Source organism: Boleophthalmus pectinirostris, unplaced genomic scaffold (assembly GCF_026225935.1).
Source record: "Boleophthalmus pectinirostris isolate CB_2022bp ecotype Guang Dong unplaced genomic scaffold, ASM2622593v1 HiC_scaffold_13, whole genome shotgun sequence".
Classification (NCBI taxonomy): domain Eukaryota; kingdom Metazoa; phylum Chordata; class Actinopteri; order Gobiiformes; family Gobiidae; genus Boleophthalmus; species Boleophthalmus pectinirostris.
Genome location: NW_026571036.1, coordinates 12,308,700 through 12,331,839, shown reverse-complemented (window position 1 = coordinate 12,331,839; position 23,140 = coordinate 12,308,700). Strand labels below are relative to the sequence as shown.

The window sequence follows — 23,140 nt, the reverse complement described above, 5'->3', positions numbered from 1 at the left end:
TGTATTATGTTCTCTCTTGCGTTAGCTCCATTTTATTCACCACAGGAGACTTGCCGCCTCTGGTGTCAGTATCACAGTGCATACTCTACTCTGTGTCGCCTTTTGGGGGTACATAGGATCCACCCCAAACAACCTTGAAAATCCCATTACATTTCCTGGATTTTCAGGAGTGGTTGCCATGACAACAGTGCATTTTATTTCTGGCTCTTTTGAAAAGTGTGTGAGATTCCAGTTGTTATGTAAGATGCCTACTGCGCTCCAGACGGGGGTTTTCCTACTACAGAGAACTTAAAGTAATTAATTATAGGGCAATGTCAGGTATTGTGAGATGCAAACAATACTTTATTCCTGGGATAATTTTCTTGTTACACAGGTGCTATGTGTCTAAGCATAAGTAAATAAACAGTAGGAACATATCACAAAATATGTTATTAATTGAATAATTAATGAATAACTTTTAACAAGCTGAACTGCAATGACCCATAGCAAATTAAGTTATATATGATTTTCAGGGTATTTAAAGGAATCTGCCTTCACTTTGCTCATTAATCATAAATAGCCCTATGATAAGAAAAATGGTAATAGTGGTCCATCTTACACTTGGGATTGCTTCAGGTGTGAAAACACATTAGAGGGAGATCCTAATGTTAATGTAACATTGACAAGCTGTTTTCTGTAGATGGAGGTGTCTGCTTTGGATATATTTTCAGATGATATCAGAACTGTTCTGTAGTAACACAATTATTTAGATACAGTGATGACTTCTCCCCATCATCTGACATGTGGGACATCACATTGGCACATTTAAGAAGATAACAATTGCTAGTTCACTAATGATAGTGTCTTTTTTTCTTCCCTTATTTTTTGAAACAGATCAGAAGTGTTCCCCTTGGTCCCCGTCTCCAAAGTTCCATGAAGGCAGACGCTCCCCACCGGGCCGGAACATGAAGGGCTTATCGGGGAGTCGCTCCCAGCACCAGATCCCTTTAGCTCATGGCTTGGACTATGACCCTCATGTCCACGAGGTCCATGCGCACCATGGCCCCGAGTCCCGCCACACGTCCTACCTGCTCAGCCCCACGGAGAGCTGCCCCATGGACTTCCACCAGCGCTACTCTCCGCGGAGCTCCATCCACTCCGACTGCATGCTGTCCCCAGTCCTGATGGCTCCACCTGCCCCAAACGAACACATCTCCAGCAGCACTTTCCCTCGAATGCACTACAGCTCTCAGTTCTATGACACGGCAATGCGAGATGAATGTGCGGCGATCACAACCTCGGCCACATCCCCTGCTGTGGCTGCTGCTTCCTCCCACCACCCGGGCACCAAGAGCAATCGACTTCCCGCCAACCTGCTGGACCAGTTTGAGAAACAACTGCCACTACATCGCGACGGCTTCCACACGTTACAGTACCAGCGCACCACTGAGCAACGCAGCGAGAGCCCTGGGCGAATCAGACATCTTGTTCATTCTGTGCAAAAGCTCTTCACAAAGTCACACTCCCTCGAAGGATCGTCTAAGATGAATGGTACAAGAGGGGACAGTATAGGTGGCGGAGGAGGAGCAGGGAGCTATCACCATCACGGCCATCACCCTTCCAAACATGGGAGCAAAAGGAGCAAGAGCAAAGAGCGCAGGCACCGCTCAGGAGGCTGGTGGAGTTCAGATGATAACTTAGACAGCGACAGCACTTACCGGCCCGCCAGCGTCATGTCCCGGCACCACGGGGAGCATCATTGCTATCCCGACCACATGCACAGCCACCACTTTGGAGACCACTCACTCAAAGCCTCCAAGAGTAATAATGATGTCAAGTGCTCGGCCTGTGAGAGCATGGCTATGGCGCCTGAAGGCAAGTTTATGAAGAGGAGTTCGTGGTCAACGTTAACAGTGAGGGAGGCTAAAGAACACTACAGGAAATCATCCTTAAATCTGGACAAGCCCATGATGCACACCGACCTCAAAACTCGCACCTGTCATTACCTGCAGGTACGTGACCCTCTACTGAACATTTCTTTTCTTTTGTCTTCTGTTGGACTGATGTTAGTCACCACACTAAGACTGGATGCACACTAAAGGATTTTAAGCCAGATTTTAAGACCAATTCCCCTCTCCATGATTTCAGGAGATGAGGCCCGAGTAGCATGGCGCTTCGGATAAGCATTTATGGTATCATGTTTTCTGAGAACTCTTAGGGCAGAGTGCTTCATTTAGCTGAGGTTAGTGGTACATATGCTATTTTTTCTGAGGGATGAGTGTGTAATTGTGTATCCTCAGGGCAACAATAAAGAGATTTTCTCATGAAAAGCAACAAATGAGCTCCAAATTAAGGTAATGTTATTGAGCCAAATACATGGTCTACTGAGTAACGGCTGCCTTGTTAAACACAGACTGCACAATCAATGCTTGTGTATTGGGATTGAAAAAACTGCTTGCCTTTATTGCTGTCTTTAAGTTTGATTCAAGGCCAGAAAATTGTTGTATATTATTCTAATCATGCGGGAGCGGGTAAATGTATTTATAACAAATTAGTGAATGTGACAGTTTTAATAATGAGGCCTTGAGGCTTGGAGGAACACATTTGGTTATTATAAAGTAAAAGGGAGGGACTGTACTCCTTTTTGTAGATTGTATGCAGTTCATTTAAATGCACTTTTAAAGAATGCCTTACGTAAAAAAAGGGGTCAAAACTTTGAATGTAATCTTTTTACTTGTAATATATTTGTGATCCAAATTATATTTATTTTCTGAAAACCTATACATCACCATATTAAATTAAGTAGGTCCTGTCTTCTCATATGAAACAAATTATTGAGTCTAAGGTAGCCTGACAAGGTGTGATAGTGACAGCAGTGTCAGTGTCAGAGACTACAGAGCATTACTCCATAGCTCCAGGTGGAAAGGGGAAAAAGTCAGTCTGTTCTCTGTAAGGAGCGCTCAATGACTGAGGCAGAGAACTAGCCAAGCTCAGTGATTGGGTGAAGTGAGGGGAATCAGAGGGAGGCAGAGGGCAGCCCTGCCCAATGGGAAAAATACATTTAGACTACAAGTGTCCAAATATATATACTAGATCTAAAACCAGGCAAGAAAACACACAGTCACAGACTTACAACAAAGTCAATGATGATGATATAAACACAACAGTGTATTATGGGATCCCAAACACCTGCAATAACAAACAGCTTTTAGCTAGCCAACATAACTGGACTTAAATATACAGACATTATACAACAACAGGCCATACTTTCTTCTATATTGTAAAATAACAATGAATTGAAGTACTGATTGATAATACAGTTGTGCCTTGGCTGCAGGTGCCCCAAGATGAGTGGAGTGCCTACCCTGGAGACAAGGACGAGGAGATCCCGTGTCGCCGAATGCGCAGTAGCAGCTACGTCAAAGCCATGGGTGAGATCGACGATGAGAGTGGAGATTCAGAGCCCAGTCCCAAAACTTCACCACAAAACGCCATACGACCAGACGCGCTGGTCCTGAAATCAGCCATGAGCAGACCTCATTTAGACTCCCACAGGTAGGACAGACCAAGTGTCTGACCTATTACTATTCATTTTGTTTAAGCCATAGAATTATGTGGCAAGTTATTGTATTTAAGCATTTTAAAGTTAAGTTTGAGATATACTGTATAATAGGGATGTATATTAGTTTCATGATGATAAACTACTGTTAATTGTTGCTGTAGTTGCCTTTTCATTGTGATAATGATTCATAGGAAGAGGAAACTCAACTTTGGGGACAATTACACCGTTCTCTATTGGGAAACACTGTGAAGTAAGCCTGTCTGGTGTGAACTTATAGTGCTACATTGTTAGCCTGCTCTTAAGTGCTCTTGGTTAAGTAGTCATTCATATTCTGACAGAAATGCTGTGTTACAAATAGGCCTCTTTATTCAATCACTTCAATATTTGTGTCGCTTAGAACTAGGATATATTTAGACCTCACTCATTACAGCACTGTTGCAGCAAACCTGTCACGTTTATACAGTGTGCCAGCTGCAGGAATTCTAAAATGTGTGACTTGGTTAAAGAGATTTGCAGAATTGGTTTTGGGCAGTTCAGTAAAATGTTACAGTATCAGAAGTATAATGAAGAGAAGTAATAACTTGGTTGTGAAGATCTTTAATTCTTTAAAGTGCAAATTCTCTTAAATGTTCTCTGCTGCTGGGAAATCAACAACTTCATCAACCAAAGGTTCATATTGTCAGTTATATTGTTCCATCTTGAGCTGCTGCTTGTTTTTAGCCTTTGCTGTTTACAGAACTTAAGCTACTGTGTCAGTGGAGAGATCAGTTTTAATGTTCAGTGATTTGCTCAGTTATTGTTTTTATACCAACTATATTCTCCTGGGAAGTTTATATTTTGACAAAAAGATGCTAGGTAGTAGCACAGTACTGATGAAGACACAGGTGATTGGACAAATGCTGCCTTTGTTGAATTTGTTGTGTGGCTGTTGAACTGTGCACTCGTGTCCACCCCTATCCCTTATCCTTGTCCAGCCAGGGCTACCAATTGCAAACCAGAGACATGCGGCCCCACCATAGCGTTACACTGGACCCCGCCACCACCTTTCACCCCCCACCTTTCCGCTCTCGTAACCAGAGCTACATGCGTGCTGTCAGCACCCTCAGTCAGGCTAGCTGCGTAAGCCAGGTGAGTTTAAAGACACTGTGCCAACTGCAGGACACAAGAACACATTACACTTGTCAATAAGAAAATCAATCAATACGTTTGAATGTTGGGTCAATATAATTTATATATTTAAATTATATTTAATCATTGCAAAAAAGTAAAATTGTGATCACTGATTTTCCAAATAGTTTGATAACAAATGTAGCTTTGACAAAATATAATATACTCATATTTTTTAAATGCAAAAAAGCTCATCAATAATACACACTATGTGTTTGCTTAATGTTGTGCTATACATGTCTGCAATGTTGCTTAACACACACTGAACTGATTTGTTTTTGCTGTGCTGTCATTTGCATTTTGATTTAATTCTGACGTTCATCCGTTCAGTTTAAGGTCCTTTTGACAGTGGCATGTCCTTATGCTAACGCTGCTCCATATTTGCTGTGCAAAGGGGAAGAATCAAAGTGAGAAAGAGAAAGGAAGAGGAAAAATTAAGGACTGCTATTCCTGTTTTTGTCTCTCAGGTGAGTGAGACTGAGATCAATGGCCAGTTTGAGTCAGTTTGCGAGTCCGTTTTTAGTGAAGTAGAATCCCAGGCTATGGAGGCCTTGGACCTGCCCGGTTCGTTCCGCACTCGAAGCCACAGTTACCTCCGTGCAATTCAGGCTGGTTATTCCCAAGATGACGACTGCTTGCCTTCAATGACATCCTCCACTGTCACTTCAACTCTCAGATCCACAGGTAAAATGATCCCCCCCAAAAGAGCAAGGGTTTAGACCACATATCCCCATACATGATCCTATACATACGCACTACTGTAACATACCTACATATGTACAGTGGGAACCCTTGAGCTTCAGGGATGCCAGGCTGAATGACACCCTTTCCCTTAGCCACTACTGTGTGTGTCTGTTACCTCTGCATACCCCCCACCCTTCTGATCTGCCTGTTGTGTTAGTTTGCACGATCTCTGACTTAGTATTTCAGCTTCTGATTGGCCACTTGTTGTTAAGAAGCATCTAGATTGAGGGTGGGATGGCCCCTTCATGTACACACTCACTGACAAAACACAGAACCACTAAACCAACACATGGCATGCCTTAGTTGAGCAGGCTCTACCCTAAGCATGTGATACTGTGGTGTTAAATGTATTGTGAGTTACTTAGGGAGGGGATACATTTAAACACATGATAAAAACATATATTTTAGAAATGCAAGGTAAGTTCCCATAGAGAATATTCCACACATGTTGATTGCACAAAGATGCTGTCCATTTAATGATCACATTATGTTGTATTGTTTGAAAGTGGTTTGAGTAATCACAGGACAGAGAATTTTTCTTGACACTGAGCTGCAATTAAAAGTAGGGGATAACTAAACGATAAACACTGTGCCAAATATGGCTAAGAACAAATCTGCCTCTTTGTGCAAACATACAAATTAGAAACCCTCACTAAGTGCATTTGTTTGATGCTTGGACGAGTAAAGCTATGAACCCTATTGAAACATTTTTTGTAAATTTTTGTGTCTTTGTGGATAGTAAATTGTACTTTTTGTATTATTTATTTTATCTATCAATTTGGACTTTTGTGATCTTCAATTGGGGTTGCTGTCAACAATCTCTGAAGCACTATGGACAAAGGGGTGCTCTTCAATCCCACCGTCTTATTTGCTGAACTCTTCGAGTAGCTCGTTGCTCCTACGCAAATAGTTGGATATTTAAAAAATAAGTTGAATATTTAAAAAAATGTGAAAAGGTAATTTAACAATTGCCAAATGTGGAGATATTCCAATTGCCATAGAATGTGTGTTGGCATTGGCATTGGCCCAACAATGGGCTAAATTTGATGGATTTACCTATTTGTTAGTATGTGGCACTAGCTGATGAGTTCATATGAGGTTAGGAGGGCCCTGTGTGGTGAAGGGCAGACGAGCAGCCAATCCCTCTGCATTTGACCATCCATCTGAAGGATAACCAGGGGAAAAGAACAACTGGATGATTGTTGCAGGTATTTAATGTTGACACGCATACATATATCTATGTGTGTTTTTGCACTGCCTTCTCAGTAAATATACAAGATAAGACTTTAGTACTAAGAAGTATAGCTGGTAGAATTTGTTCCTCATAGTAATTCCACCAAAACACTTGAGAACTCACTAACACTTAGATCATGACACTGTGCATATGTATTGGAGCTAAACATGTTTAAATAAAGACAACTACAAGAAAAATGTATATAGATATTTTTAAATAAGATTTTCAACGTAGCTCTTTTTATGACATAAAACGCCGTACATGACATTGCCACTGTCTCCAGTCATTGTGGGAGCTGTCTAAATGAGTCTCAAGCGTGGCAGTAAATGTGTCAGCTGTCTTTGACTGTGGGATTGCAGCCTCTTCCTGGTGGAGTCCAAGGGCCGTGACCCTTCCCCTCACCAGGTTTTCTATCTGCATGGTCTAATCCACCATCTTGGACCTGACATGTTCAATAGGGTTCATATCTGCCTCTTAATCCAGTCGAGTGTGATTATTCTAATTTCTCTTGACATCTTTTCTTTTGCACAAAAAAGCTCAATTCTGAGGTAATGGCCGATATTACTCTATAAACAATAACTTCTAATCTACTAATGGCTATAACTATGTTAATTAATGTATAACTCAATGCTTTATTGTGCTGTGCTGTGAAAAGATGGAAAGAAGCTTGATGAACCTTGAGTTGACTGAGAAGGCAGTGTAAAACATTGTGAAAGCCTACAGTATGTGAGAGTTTAAACAATTTGCCTTTTTTCCCACAATTCACAATGCGCTCAGTATGAGTACAGTCAAAAAAACAATGGCTGAAGCAGTCTATGTTGAAGTCCACTCTTGCACTGGTTCTCGCATACTGTATGTTTTCCATAGATATGTGTTTGTTAGTTGAGATTCCCATTCAACCAGACTCCAGCTGTTCTTTTCACTGTGAATATTCTTTGCATATCCAATCTATTTTTCAGAGGGATATGATGTTGTGGATGCCACCTCTTTACTAAATGATGACATGATAGAAGATGACGATGGAGCCAGCTCATCTGCATATGTGGAGCTGGAGAGGCTGGAGAGAGAGACAGCTGCTGCACGCAGCCAACACAGCACTAGTTCCACCGTAACAGCCATTTCTGTCCCACCGGCAACTCCACCTTCATACAGGGTTCCAGGAGCTTCACCTATAGCCACATCTGAACCTGCAGTCCCTCAGGCCATTCAGGCATTCAAAGAGTCTGCCAACATGGTTGCAGCTTTCAACATGCAATGGAAAGATGAAATCTCAGCAATGCGCTACGAGTTGGCGGAGCTACGACGGGACGTCTGTGGGGAGTTGAAGACTTTTAACAGCAACTTTTTCAACTTCACTCAATGCTACAATATGTGGACTCTGTGCCGGGAGCCGTGCAGTGACAGCACCACTCAGACAGACGACCGCGTGTCCATAGGGATTCAAACAGGCTCGAGCTGGGCTGTTCGGCAAAATACGGAGGATAAGTCAGTTATGTGTCAGCCAGAGCCAACACCCTTTAATATTATGGACTTCATGGACCCTCCACGAATTGAGATCATTGAGGGTACTCCAGAAAGCACCCCTGAGGGGTCTGGAAGTCCTGCAAGTCCCCTTCCAATAGAGGACTTTCCTTGGGACATCAACAAAAAGCAAAAGGCAAACAAGCAACAGGATATTATTTGTCACACAGGTGGCCACAGAAGCGCCAGTCTAGAATTATGGAGCCGCAAATACACTAGTGGGCCCATGTCATATCTGTCTATGTCATTTTAATCACTCTTATGTGCTGATTTTGCTACATGCTCTGCTGCATTAAAACCCACCTCTAAAAGCTGCTGCTCACTCACTGTCTCTGCTCAAGTTTGTTGAAATGAGTTTGATCCGGTCAGACTTCGTCGTCAAAGAAAATACATTTGCTGCATAATTATAGTCCATAATTATGGTCCATAATTATGGCGAGGGGCAGGGATCAATGCAGCAGAGCTGCAGGTAGTGGAATCAGCCTGTCATTGTGCACACCAAGAAGACAGGGAGATCCCAATACTAAAACAGTATTGACTCCATCAAGGGTGTGACAGTGTGGCCATTTCATGTCCTTTTATTTGTGTAGAGTGTTTAGCCATTAAAAATGAATTGCAGCAATGGCGACAGATGACTGTAAAAGATCAGAGTGATCCTCAAGTGCCAATAAGTACATCTATGTGATAAAAACTTAAAGTAGCTATAAATGAAACTATGAGGATCTTTTAAAATGTACTTAAGTATGATGAAAGAATTATACACCCTGCACATGAAAAATGAAACTCATTTTCATTCCAGTGCATAGGCAGTAGTATTACTGGACCTACAGACTTTTCAGTGTAGATGACAAAACTCAAACTACAAAGCTGGAGATGTTATTAAAAGCCAAATGTAATATTTAGCATTAGTGCCTAACAATGCAAAATAGCAATTGCTATTTTTCAGACCCAAGACCACAGATTAAGTGTGCTTTAAAAGCCATAGCCAAACAAGCAAGGTGCTGGACGCTGTATTTAAGGACACATTAATACTGGTATCTGGAATTGGCTCCGATCCAAGAGAATTTAGGGAATCTGGTATCAGTTCTAGGATATTTGTTGATGGTTAAGCCAAACAATTTAATGATTAACATAATTTTACAGGCTGCAGTTCACCCAAAGCATGTCTATCTGATGTTATTCTATAGTTACCTAAGAAATAATTAACAGTTGCATTACATATTTGGGTCACTTTAAGCTAATTTGTATGGACTGTCACTCGCTGCTGTTAATCACAGCAATAATGTGCACCACGAACCAAAAATTAGACCTGCATTTAAACAAAAACACTGTTTCATGAGAAAAGATCTGGTAAGAGAGCCTTGCTGCTACATTCTTCAGTTCAATAATCTACTGTCTATGTACCATTTCCTCTTTTTGCTGAATAATTCTCTCAAGCACCTGATGAGACAGAAAAATACTGTGAATAATTTTAAAAAATAATATTTTTTTACCTGTTCATTAAGAATGAGTACAGCATTAATACATTTGGCAATCAGTTTAATTGTAGTAAACAATAATAAATTTAAAATGTGCTTTATTTTATATGTTTGTAGCCTTTTCCTTTTAAAATATAAAACATATATTCAAAAGCTGTGGTGTAGTAAATAATACAGTCATACACAAATACAATTGTGAATCTATTAAAGCATTATGTATTAAAAAACACCCAAATCCCAACTGTGTTTGGGAAAAACCTGTGGTTCAAATGTTTACGTCACATTTGATTTGACACATAAGTTAGCGGCGAAGACAATAAGGGTTTTCATGAATCATATTGTATGAATGTACTGGCTTCAATTCATTCCAGCACAAACTGCACTCATGTTCAAACTGTGGATATGTATATACTGTACTGATTTGTACAAAAAAGTATTCTATCATTGTAAAAAAAAAACGAAAAAAAAAAACTGTGTTCTAGCGGCGCTTACAATTGAGTAGGGTTTTTTTTTTCTTATCAAATGGGGGTATTACAAAATCAAATTTTAACATTTTTCATTTTAGCCAATGCCAAATATAATTAAGATCAACTGATGAAAAGTGGTTGATGAGAGCCCTTCTCTAAATGGCAATGTCCAATGAGTGACACCCCTGCTAAGAAAAGCACTTTGAGTCTTCATAGGCCTGCTGCATAGTTTTATACAAACTCGTCTGTATATTTTTGTTTTTTCTTTTTTCTTCTTATTAGTGTTCTTAATCAGTGGACATGTTTTTATTTTTCAAGAGCCATCTTATGGTACTTAAAAGCCATAAGATCCATGACCATATGGTTAGCTTTTTAAATGCCACCTTTCTCTAGTCATAAGTATGAGAAGTATGAGGGAAACTGGTGGTCCTTATATATAGACAATCAAGGGCCGCGAATTCTTCTACCTCTGTTCGTTGTGTCCCCAGAGGAGAGGTGCAGTGCAGTACTAGAGAATGTACTACCACCGCCTCACTAGTGACTAGTAACTCTATTCATAATAACAACAGCTAATAGGCAACTTTTGTGGTCCATTGCAACCACTGACTTCATTTGCCATCTATCATCAACTTGTTAGATAGAAAGAAACTGGGTTCTTTTGTCCTCACTCAAAGAGTTATGAGGGCAGAGAACCATCACTGCACTCTGTGCAACAGGAAGACAACACTAGAAAAAGTGGCATTTTGAAAAGGTGTTAATTTAACAATAACAATTTCTTTTGAACAAATTCACCATAGGCTGAAGGCACCATAGCTCTGCTCTTTAAAATTTAAATTCAAACCTTCCCATTTTTTCTTAAAATGAAATAAAATGAAATCTTTAAAAAATAAAAATACTGCAATATATAATTAAGTCTTTAGTCTCCTTAAGTACCTACTGTCGCTACAAATCCAAATAGAAACTTTCATTTTATTTCCAGCCCAAGGTTGGATTAGCATATCATTATTTAGTACAAGGCACATGACTGTGACTATATTTATTAGTGTATATTATTAGAATATACTATGTGGATTACTGATTTTTAATGGTATAAAATACTGTTCATTTTTGAGTTATGGAATCAGTGTTCTTATTTTCTTGTTTCACTTTGTTTCCCATTGTTTGGGGGAAGCAAACCAATATAAAGGTGCTTAAGAGTGGCCAGTTATGATGTCTCCAATCTTCATTTATACATTCTATGCAAAATTTGTTGTATAGTGTCAAGCCTTCATATTAATCATGTTTAAAGGCTGGGAATGGAGTAGAGTTTGTAAAAAAAAATGGTATTGGTATTGAGGTTTTTTTTGTTTTTTTTTACCTAAAATCCTGCAATACTTTTAATTAAATGGTGGCATTTCTCCATTTGACAAGAAAGCGTGGCTGAGCAGTAACATGCATAAAGCCATTTCAATTGTTTAGAAGGGGCATGAGCAAAACTTGGGCAAGCAAAAAAATAAAAATAAAAAATAAAAATTGCAGGAGATATACAGGCCCATTTTATGTCTATTGCCGGATACTTCACTTTAGAGTGATAAAGAAACTGATGACCAGTCACTGTTGAGCGTCCATCTGACTGAGGGAAAAGGTGGATATGCTTGTATCATTTTCATGATAGTTCAGTTATTTCTGTTTTTTTGTTTTTTTTTAACTCACAGTAAAATTTGACAAAGACAACAAAATGTATACGTCTGAACTAATAATCACTGTACTGACTTGTAGGGTAAACTATACACAGCCTAAAAATAAGTACTTTATTTCACAATTACACTTTAATTTATTTTAAAGCTACCATTTGTGAGTTAATTTGACTTTCTTTACCCTGTAGATCGCAGATGTGAAACCTCCCCCCACCCCCCTCACCTGGCCAGGCTGGCCAATCTGAAAATGGTAGCTTTACATTTTTTTTGTTTTGTTTTTTTGTTTTGTCCTTTGAAGACAAAGTAAAATATTTAAGTAAATTATTACTTTTTTGGTCAGGATTGTGAATATTAAATGGTAATGATAATTTTTTTTTTTTTTTTTTGCTTTATTGTTTAGCCCAAAGAACAAGCCAATTGATTAAAATGTAGCAGAATTGTTGAGCAAAATAATCTATTACTATATAACCACAGTGTAAAAAAAATATTACAACTTTATCAAGAGTTATCTGGGATTAAATAATTATTTTTTCATCAGTCATATTATATTGTAAAAAAATAAATGTTTATTGTACGGTTTATTTATTCCTATTTGGAGATTTGAACAACAACTGTGTCACATACAAGGGTTTTGGGAGGACCAGACATTGTTTTAAATTATGTTCTTCTCTGCCTTTATCTTGAAATTAATGTATTTCTCTGTTTTGCATCAGCCATATTCCAATTTTCAGGGATCTTAAATGGCATTGTTTAGTGAAGCTTATTTTGTAATTTACAGTTACAGTTTCTTTTGAACAAATTAAACTAAAGTATTTGATTGTTCTTGTGGTGACTGGGGTTTGTGTATTGGCTTTACATTGGTGTAAATGTAAACATTGTACAGCATGCTACTGTATTTCACATCAAAATGGGGCTCATAGCTTTACAGTGAGGATGTCCACAGAGCACACACTAAAAACATACAGCATGGGTAAAGCACTGTCTGACATTCTGAGCATCTCAATGAAATCCAATGCTTTGTACTAAGTTATCATCTTTTTGTTTTGTTTCTTTCTTTTTCTTTTTCTATTTGTATGTCATTTTAGGCGCCCGTAGCTTAGCGGGGCGTAGAGAGTACGGTAGGTCTGGTAGGGAACCAGTTTATTATATCTTTTTTTCTATGTTGTTCATGCATTTTGTCTATTTTGTGTCAACGTTTGTCACTAACCATAGGAATATGTTATTTGTTTACCATAAGTAACTTACATTTAAATGTTTGTCTGCTTTTAAGTTGAACTCTAAGTTCCATGTTAACAATACTGACAGACTGGTCAATAGACAATGTACTACTGACTTGTGTCTGACTCTAGGTCACTGCTAATGTTTCTACTGCATTTGAACAGAGGTAAAGAACCTGTTCAAGTATGATGAAAATACATAATCTGGCCACTGAGTAAAACAACATTTGTTTGATTTTTTGTTCGTATGTTTTAAAGTTATAGTTCTGTTCAAATCCATTGATATTTTCTTACTTTAATCATTGTATTCATTTGACTCAGTTTAATCAAAGGGAATGAGGTCGGCCGACAGAAGCTAAAAGCTCTTACGTGGTGCAAGACAAGATGTGCAATATTTCTCTTTCCCCAAACCACAAATCAATGCAGAAAAATTATGAAATACAAACAAAGGCAAAGATATCCAAGGTCGGGAAGGCGTTTCTAATTATTCAACATCAACGCTTTACTGACCCCTTTTGACTATAGTGGGTTTGCTGATATGCAACCAAATGATAAAAAAGAATGAAAAATCATGTAATATTTGTGTACAAAAGTAGCTAATATGACATAGTATTCAACTGATTTGCAATGGTTCTCTGTATCACAAAACAGAAGTAAATCCACCCTGCATCCATGGGGGCATCACCACTGTATGTATATATGTATGTAAATGAAAAAGCAACATGTTTTACTGTGGAGTTGTTTAAGATTCAAATGCCAAACTTCCAGCAAAACGAGCTGGGCAACGACACACTCCAAAGTCCATATGTCCTCTGTCAAACCATCCAAATGTCCATTCACACAAGAGCCCTTTTCATCTATCGTCATGAATGACAAGTAGGAGGTCAGCTGCATTAAGCTGCACAAAGGTCCAAAATAGCACAATGCTATTAAAACAAAAAGCACTCATTGACGTAGTACTTTACAACATCTTAATTAATTCATTTTATCACCAACTTTGGTAAATTGGTAGCAAATAGAATTATATTATATTCTATTAGCTGCATATTATATTGTGAAAAAGTTATACTAACTGCAAATAAGTTCCCCCTAAAAATCATTCAGTTACAAAATACAAGTTTATTCATCCTTAAGGCTAAAATGAGTGCAACAGGAAATCTGACATTACTAGGGGATCATTCAGCTCTGTTTCAAGTAGGCACTTGTCCACTCCAAACCAGCCCTGTTGACCCCTTCTCCCCAGATCTCTCATGTCCATTTGTTACATCTCCAGCCCCCATGCTCATGCCAGTCACTGCCCACCATTAAGACACAATCGGTCCTAACCTCAGTGGGACAAACATGTCACCAGCCTGAGTACACAACCAAGGCACAAGTGGAGCGAGTCGGGACGGAAAGGGACAGAACTGACAGAACAACCACTGTCGCTTATTCTTGGCAAAATACAGAGTCACACCTTACATTCTGAATATGGAATTTCAGAGAATTTTACATTTTGGATACATTTGTTTACACTGCCAAAGATAAGTGGTGTGCACTGTGCGGCAATAACTTCATTCATGAACAAAGTGTGAACCCCAATAGTAACAGCCACTTGCAGCTGCTGTAAGGTGTGACTCTGATGTTGAGACAGAAATCATGAGAGTATCAAAGATACTTTATCACTTCAGACACACATTGGCAAAAACATCTGCACGTTGTGCAGGTGATTTCACAAATGCACCAATAAAGAGAACTCTCTTTTAGATGTTTAAAAGTCATGTTGCCATACCAAGACCAGCTTTGCTTACAGTACAGTTAGCACTTTTTGGGTAGGTAAGTTTCATATTATTTGCAGGATTCGTATGACATACATAAAATAATGAATAGCGTATCTTTGTTCTCCTTTACTCTTCATGTTTCACAGATCGACATGGCACTGACCCCCCATTTACACTTTAGTTGTGCGGTCCTATTCTTGTACCCATCCATCTGATCTGTTCACTGTATGCATGACCCAAAGAGCCGCACATGGGACATATTCTGTGTAAATTGGGGGTCAACTACACCATAATAGATTTAAAATTATTAAGCATCTATTTTGGTGATAGTGTGAAATTTCCAAGAGCGTCTTTCAGGGTAGTAAATGATGGTTCTTATCAACTTTTTCAAATGTTTTGATCTGTGTAGTAAACCAAAAAAATAATAATTTACTCAAACTGACTAAACAGTATTGTCGGATAATCCATAGTGTCTTTTCCCCCAATGATCCCCAATGAACTGTAAAATAAAAGAGATCTATTGAAATCGAGCAAGAGGCTTACAGGACAATACAGCCTTTTACTTCTATTGGAGTTATGCTCTAGTTCTTGACCCACCTGACTCACCAATGTGTTTATTTGGGTACACTTTTACAGGTAGGTCTCTTATTAAGATACAATACTGCATGTTTTTATGATGTGTACTGTAAAGTGGAGTCACTGCTGCCCAAGGATACATGATAAGACCTGGATTGGGCATTTCCCTTTCATCCCTTTAAAATACTTCAGGTACACCACAAAACCAATCAACAAAAACTGTAAATACTGAAAAATGGCCTTTTTGAGCCACAGGCTGCAAGGAACACTCTGAAATAATGAAAATAACAGCAGGTATAACCACAGTCCTGATCCAGATGTTGTTATGTATCCATGCAAAGTATAGCTCAGAGGCCAGCATAGTGAGAATAAAATATATATATAAAAAATAAATTATATATATATATATATATCTTTATATTCAAATTACAGAAGTTGCAAGTGAAATCTCGAATTTATCTTTTTTGTGATAGGGCTGCACAATTAATAGTAATTGAATCAAAATTTACATTTGATTTGGCCTTATTATCAAATTGCTAATTGTTTAGATAATAGAATGTTCTCTGCAAGAACTAAGTACCCTCTCTTTTTAGAGGAAAAAATACAAACACATTGAAATGGATGGGAAGTTTCATCAGTTCTTCTCTCAAATGTTAATGCTCCTGAAGTTGTTTACAATGTGCAATTTGAACAGAATCCTCCTTTCTAACCATATATTGCAAACCTAACTGCAACTGTACATGCTTTTTGACCAAAATTGTTCAGCCATAGTTGGTAGAATTATCTTTTATTTTTTATTTTTTTAAGAATTCTGCTTTTCAAAACTAGCCTCTGAGTTATCAATGGGGGATTTGGGACAGAAAACACAGAAAAGCTGGAGTTTCAACCTGCCTTTAGCTACGTGTAGCACAAGTTTTATTCAGATAGATTTTGTGGAGAAAGTTTTACTGCTAAATAAACATGAATGTGGCCAGTAAAATATATTTTTATCAATGAATTCTATGATTATTATTTGTACTAGACCACCTCCATGACTTATAAAGCCTGTGTTTTCTGTCCCTCAAAGTGCACTACTCCCTAGAAGATGACATATGTACCTGTCAAAACATCCAGCGTTGTCTGTTCTAGAGGAAGAGTTCTCTTGGAGTCTTGTATAACAGGACTGCACTGTGCTTTTCACAGGGATTCAGTTTCGTCTCCCAACTTCGTGCAGTGTGGACCGAGCACACCCGCCGCCAGGTACCATGGTCCCACACACACTTCATGCTAGGGCCAGTCTTTATTCAGTTGCTGTCATGCATCCATCAGTGTAGCTGAATCTCCACTTACTGCTCAAAGAGAAAAGCAGAAAATCAGGAAAAATAATCAAAGGAAGAATGAAGGAAACCATAGCACTCTCACGCTGAATGTTGAGAAATACAATTACATAAAGAGAAACATAAAGACATCCCAAATTCACAGTACCCAACGACCCCAATGCAGTACATAAATATACAGTATATTTACTAGCTACACTGTAGCACTATTTTTGTGAAGAAGCAATTCTTTACAAACAATATGTATTAATTTTTAAACAGAGAAACATCTGTATTTCTAAAGCAACACAAAAAGCAATACATTTGAAGGACTTGGTAAAACAAAACTTAGAAACTCTGGAGTGTTGGGCACCCTCTGGTGTTCATTCATTAGCACTGCTGTATTTACCGTCTTCCATATGCCTTTTATGAGTAGTAGCTCAGAGTAGTTATTAGCATATTAATGTAGATTTAAAGAAACTGATTATTTCAGATAATTTCCACTGCTGATTCACCCCAGCATTTTACCATAAGGTTTGAAAGACTGCCTGTCAGTTGCACATAACGTTGGCTTAGCAAAAACTCTATGAGCTCTAAAGAGTAAGTCACTTTCATTTTGGTATCCACCCACAGATTTACAGCTATTTTCAGTTGGAAAAAAAATTGGTTTGTTTCCTTATAACTGATAATACATAAACTGAAATAGAACTCTTCTCTTATGCCTGGCTATTTATTCTGTACGTTCTGTATGTACTCTACTTAAATGTACAGTACAGTATATGGCTATTCACTTTTAGCACATTGCTTTGTAATTCCCTTTGTACAAAAGACAAACTGGTCCCCATGTGGGTGGATTACCATCAGATTGTCATTTTCACAATTTCACTTATGCCTTTTTGTCACACATTCATACACGTCTAGAGCTGCAGCCGTTTCCCTCTCCACAGCCCTATGGTGCAATGCTCTGATATGAGTGAACTGCAGCACTCGGCTGTAAGCTTCAAGCTACATTTTTTCATTCACACTTTCTTTTTATCCTCTACCTTGTCGTTCTTTGTTGTCCTTGTCTCATCGCGCTTGTGCTATCCAGCAGTATCATATCCTCAGAGTTATAAGAAGACTCCACCTCCTGTGCCCCCACGCACCACCACCAAGCCTATTATCTCTGTGACAGCCCAGAGCAGTACAGAGTCCACGCAGGACGCCTACCAGGAGGGCAGGCATCCTCGGGGTGCTCTCTGGACCACCGACAGCCTGGGCCGCCCCATTTACAGCTCCACAGACAGCCTGGATAGCACCAAGGCGGTCACCATGGCCATGGAGTCTGCAGCAGGCAAGAGGCATGCATCGCTGGGCAGTCACAGCTCAGTCCAGACATGCGATAAAGCAGTGCTGGTGTCCAAGGCCGAGGAGTACCTCAAAACCCCACGCTCTTCCATAGGGATACAGGTAAAGCTGACAGGTGCAGAACAAGACCAACATTTACCTTACACATTACATGTGTGTTTGTTTCCAGGTGGAAACTGTGACCGACTCGGAGACAGAGACTAAAGGCCTCCCTCAGTTCCACTCCATTGGGATCCAGGTGGAAGACCATAAACGGTAACACAAAATGATTTACAAGGATAAACTTTCTTCTACACAGTGCATAGCTTGTTTTTCAAATTGTGCTCTAACTTTCAGTCGTGGGCGAGTCAAGCGTTCCAACAGTGTGACCACAGCAGTGCAGGCAGACATGGAGCTAGAAGGATTCCCCTCGATGGAGGACAAAGGGCTGCAGTTTGGAGGGGCCTTTGGGCGCCACTCTGAGCCCAGTACGCCCACTCAGTACGGAGCTGTGCGCACTGTGCGCACACAGGGCTTGTTCAGTTACAGAGAGGACTACAGGCCCAGCCCACAGCCTGAGTCCTGGCTCATGCAGCCCAGCCTGGAGAGCACCGACACAGGCCGAGTATCCCCAATCCGCAGGGATGGCAGCTGGTTTATGCAGCTTCTTCACAATGAAACCAAGAGGCTGGAAGGGTGGTGCAAAGAGATGGAGAGAGAGGCTGAGGAGCATGACCTGTCAGAGGAGAGTGAGTGTCTCAGGGATATGAACGATGGCTTGCTTCTTGTAAATGTTTCACAAAGAGCTTTTTCTGCGTTGTGTGTTAATTCTGTCCTTTTTTCTTTCTACTGCAGCATTATTTAAAGGTACTTTTCACTACCTCAATACTAAAATTCTAAATGCATCTCTCCCAAACCATCTTTTTTTAATTTGCACTTCATAATCTGTCTGTTCACAATTCACCATTACTTTTGAGCACTCATGAAGTGAAATGGTTTGACTTTAGAAGTGACAGCAGCCCACGGTCATTGCAGCCAAGCTAACAGTCACAGTATTAAGTGCTGCGTTGTGACAATGGCAGCAGCGTTTGAGAGCAAAGACATCACTCATATTTGCCCATGGCCGGCTGTGAGTACTGACACCAGCTCTTCTTTTTCTGTGTGTCCATCAGTCTTAGGAAAGATCCGAAGTGCTGTGGGAAGTGCTCAGCTCCTAATGTCTCAAAAGTTTCAGCAGTTTTACTGGCTATGTCAGCAGAATCTGGTGAGTGGACCAATGTGCCATTTATGTGTTTTAAACAAAAAGCAGCTTAGGGCTAAGTTTCTAATAGGTTTTCTATTTCTGGACTTGCCGGTGGCGCGGCATTTGCTTCTTTTCATTAGATCTCAAAAATTGATTGTTTCCATTACTGACCCTTCACCAAACCCAATGGGAATACGAATAAGAAGCCACCCTAGTGCAACCCTAGGCAGCCATATAGAAAAGGAAAACTTTCATAAAGAAGACCTACTGTACGTGTATTCTACGGCACCCATGAATCATCATGTTTTTTATTTGGACATTTTAAATTGCAGTATTCATCTAAAACGAATAAATTCTGCTTTAAAAAACTGCAATACCCAATGGGTGCTGACGGCGCCAAACGTCATCCTAACAAAGAGCCGTGAAGTTGTCAGTACCTCCTATGGGTAACTGCAGATTACACGAGCAAGCCACAGATTTTTTTTCATTTGTACCAAAATTACTTTACGACACTGCCGAATCCTATGCATATCACAGAAAATTGGAAAATAAACTTAGTACAGAGCAGCGGGCATATGCTATGGAGCTGAAGACGGGTGTTGATCTACAAAATAGTGTCTTGAAAATAAACGATTAAAGGTTGCATAAACATGCACAAATCACTCCAAATACAAGTTTGGGTGAGTAAATGGTGAGGGGAAACAACTACAACACAATTAAAAGCTCTGAAAAGAAGATTATGCATAGTAGGTTCGCTTTAATATCCACAGCCTCTCAGCAGTTCACTTGAGAGACTGGTGACTGCTTGATTCATAGTAGTTTTCATAAGAATGGTGGCAGAGCTTGAAGAGTACTCTCTATTGCACATCTTTAGTATGTCCTTAAATTGACCACTCTGTTAAAATATCTGTTTAAATATTTGGGTTATGAATTAAAGGTGCACTATGCAGCTAAATTTTCAGGAGGAAGGTAAACTTAACACTAAAGATTCACATATCTGGAGTTAGGGTTGGGCAATATGGGAAAAAAAAGAATTGTGTTTTTTTTTTTTGTTTGTTTTTTTATGTGCCTGTTCCATCTCTAGTTTATACTATTTTATGTAAAAAAAAAAAGTACTACATAAATAAATAGGGTGAATATGGTGAGACTCCCTGAGTCACCACGAACGAGGAGGCTTGGAAAGGACTGATTTTGTAATAAACCAAAAAGATAACTAGTGAACCAGGATAATAAATATTGCCAATGTCAATGTCAGAAAGCTACCCCTGTGTTTGAAACTGTAATTTTCCCTGCCTCCAACAGGACCCCAGTGCAATGCCCAGACCCACCTCTCAGGACCTGGCTGGATTCTGGGACCTCCTGCAGCTCTCCATCGATGATGTCACTGCCAAGTTTGATGAGCTACAGCAGATCAAGAGCAATGCCTGGCAGCTGGTCGAGAGCCCTGAGAAGAAGGTAAATGGCATCCAGTACATTTTCCCCATAAAGCACGTTCACTTCATTACAAAGAGCTGATGAGGTTTTCACTTTTGATTTGACTTTAGCAGCATCAAAAGTACTTCAGTACTATTCAGTACAATTATAAAATGCAATGCAGTGTAAGCAGAAAACAGAAAATGGTTGTACACTGTTTTGAAGAAGGATATAGCAAATTGTACCAGACTTAGAGTGCAACTACAACAATATTTTCTCCACATTTAGGAGACAAAGTGGCCTCCACCTCTGGCAAAGCGGCCTTCCAAGGGCCGTGGTGGCATCACTCGGGAGAGATCCCTGGACCTGGAGGATCGTCAACGGCAGGAGGCCCGCAGACGCCTGATGGCCGCCAAACGAGCAGCTTCTTTCAGACAAAACTCAGCAACTGAGCGTGCAGATAGTATTGAGATCTACATCCCAGAAGCTCAGACCAGGCTCTGAGGGCCTGGACTGAAAAGCTCCTTCATTTCCACCAACACCAGCCACCCACAGCTCATCCACTGTCATCAGTCCATCATCCTCAAGCTGCTCCACTTATTCAAGGCACAGTAAAATAAATGTGCTTTATTTATTTTTCCAGCACTGCCAGGGGACAGAGTCCCTCTCTATTGGATCATACGTTTTCACTACAAACTTCAATTAATAAATAGTGCTGTTGGCCATTCTGCTTTGAAGTGTAGTCATAGGTTATTATAGAGGTTTACGGGGCAATGTCTAGAGCTGCTTTCAGCTCTAATCTGAGAAAAAATTGCTGCTATTCATTCACATCATCCACCACTCTACATTTATGCAGAACATGTGTGTTCATAAGGTAAAAGATACAATGACATGTGGGGACACTAACTGACCAATATCATATGTCCCTCAGTGGGACATATCATAATAGTCTCACAAGCCAAAAGTTTTAAGAGCATGCTCTTGATATCTTAGGATTTGTTTATGTCAGGATTGAAACGGTTTTGGCAGTTTTGTGCCCACTGGTTGTCTGTCAGGGTCCTTCTTCTTAATAGTGCAGCTGAGTACTGTTGCTTCTTTCATTCATCTCATATGGACATTGACTCATTCTCATGTGCATGTTGCATTCCTCTTGGGCTCCGTTTTGCAGAGGTGTGTCAATTGCTGGATACATTTCCACTGCAGAACAAATATGAATTATCAATAGACAATGTTCCTCTACTCCAACAAGGTGACTTCATTGAATAATGCAATTAGCACCTTATTATATTCATGTTTGTATTTCCAAGGGAAATGTAGTTGATGATGCTCATGTGATATTGTTGCAGTTAAATTGCAAGGAATGTTATGGATAACTCATACAAATTTGTACTATTTCAGAAAACGGTTCAGTTTCAACAATATTATATTTCCTTTCTTTAAGACATTGTTCAGCCTTCTCACAGTTCCAGCTTCTTTATTTGAAAAGTGATCACCCAACAGCACATACTGCACAGAGACTAACAGTTGTGCTTGAGTTAGTGATTTAGTCCTGGTCTGCGCAGGACGTTTGTAATGCCAACCTTTAGTTCTTGTTGAGCATTATTCTGATCTGTTTATGTGTGGTCTGGAAATGACAACAGGTGCAACAGACACTTTAACAGAATACAGTTACTATAGTAAATGGTGCTGCTTTTTACTCTAAACTGTTGTCCTTTACCCTGTCCTATGTGCACGCACACACACTCAAGGACTTTTTAATAGAGATTTATTCCTTATGGTGCCCACAGTCCTCCTGAGACCTGTGGTAAAATGTGACTTTAGAAAAGACCATCTTTGCAATGCTTTTGCCCTCATACGTGTAAACAGAGAGAAGGTTACACAGGAGATATGAGCTCATTTTGACATTTCATTTCACCATAACAAGTGTGATATATTTGTAAACCTTAACCCTCGCACACAACGCCCCGAGTGGAACTGTAATCAATTCTGTACTGTTAACCAAGACCCAAAAAAAGGATGAGTTTATTTCACGTTACATTTTTTGGACAGATACTGCAAGTGTAACATCCCTGCTCTTTATAGCTCATTTCAAAAGTGATCAGAATGACTCACACACAAAGTGTGTCTTGGGCTACACATGGTAACTGTTCTTCCTCCTAACACAAGTAATGCAAATGTATAACTCTACTTCCCAGACTGCATACTGTGACTGCATCATCACCATTAGCATTAAGTGGAGCTTTTCTTCAAAACTACCTAAAACAAGCAGCTTTTTATCTGCAATTTAACGCTTATTATTTAAACTGTTGGCAACATCTACAGATTATGTGGCTAATTCTGCTAGCCTATCCGCGTCTGCCTCTGTTACTTCTTATTAACTGGTTTTGGGTCACTATTAATAGAATGGACAGCTCAGTCACCACTCTCATGTGCAATGTACCATTGTTTATCATTGTAATGTCTATACTTTTTAATGTCACAA

At 39.6% G+C, this 23,140-nt stretch overlaps 1 protein-coding gene across 1 annotated transcript; it reads left to right on the top strand.

Moving 5' to 3' along the window:
* Positions 1-878: 878 nt before the first annotated feature.
* On the top strand, positions 879-21,162 carry LOC110153508 (disks large-associated protein 2-like). Its single transcript, XM_055149439.1, is given in 12 exon segments — positions 879-1,991; positions 3,317-3,534; positions 4,516-4,669; positions 5,176-5,392; positions 14,646-14,655; positions 16,891-16,897; positions 17,784-18,188; positions 18,190-18,278; positions 18,360-18,751; positions 19,175-19,266; positions 20,548-20,700; positions 20,947-21,162. Coding segments are annotated over 12 exon segments (3,000 nt in total). The 5' UTR covers positions 879-944.
* Positions 21,163-23,140: the final 1,978 nt, after the last annotated feature.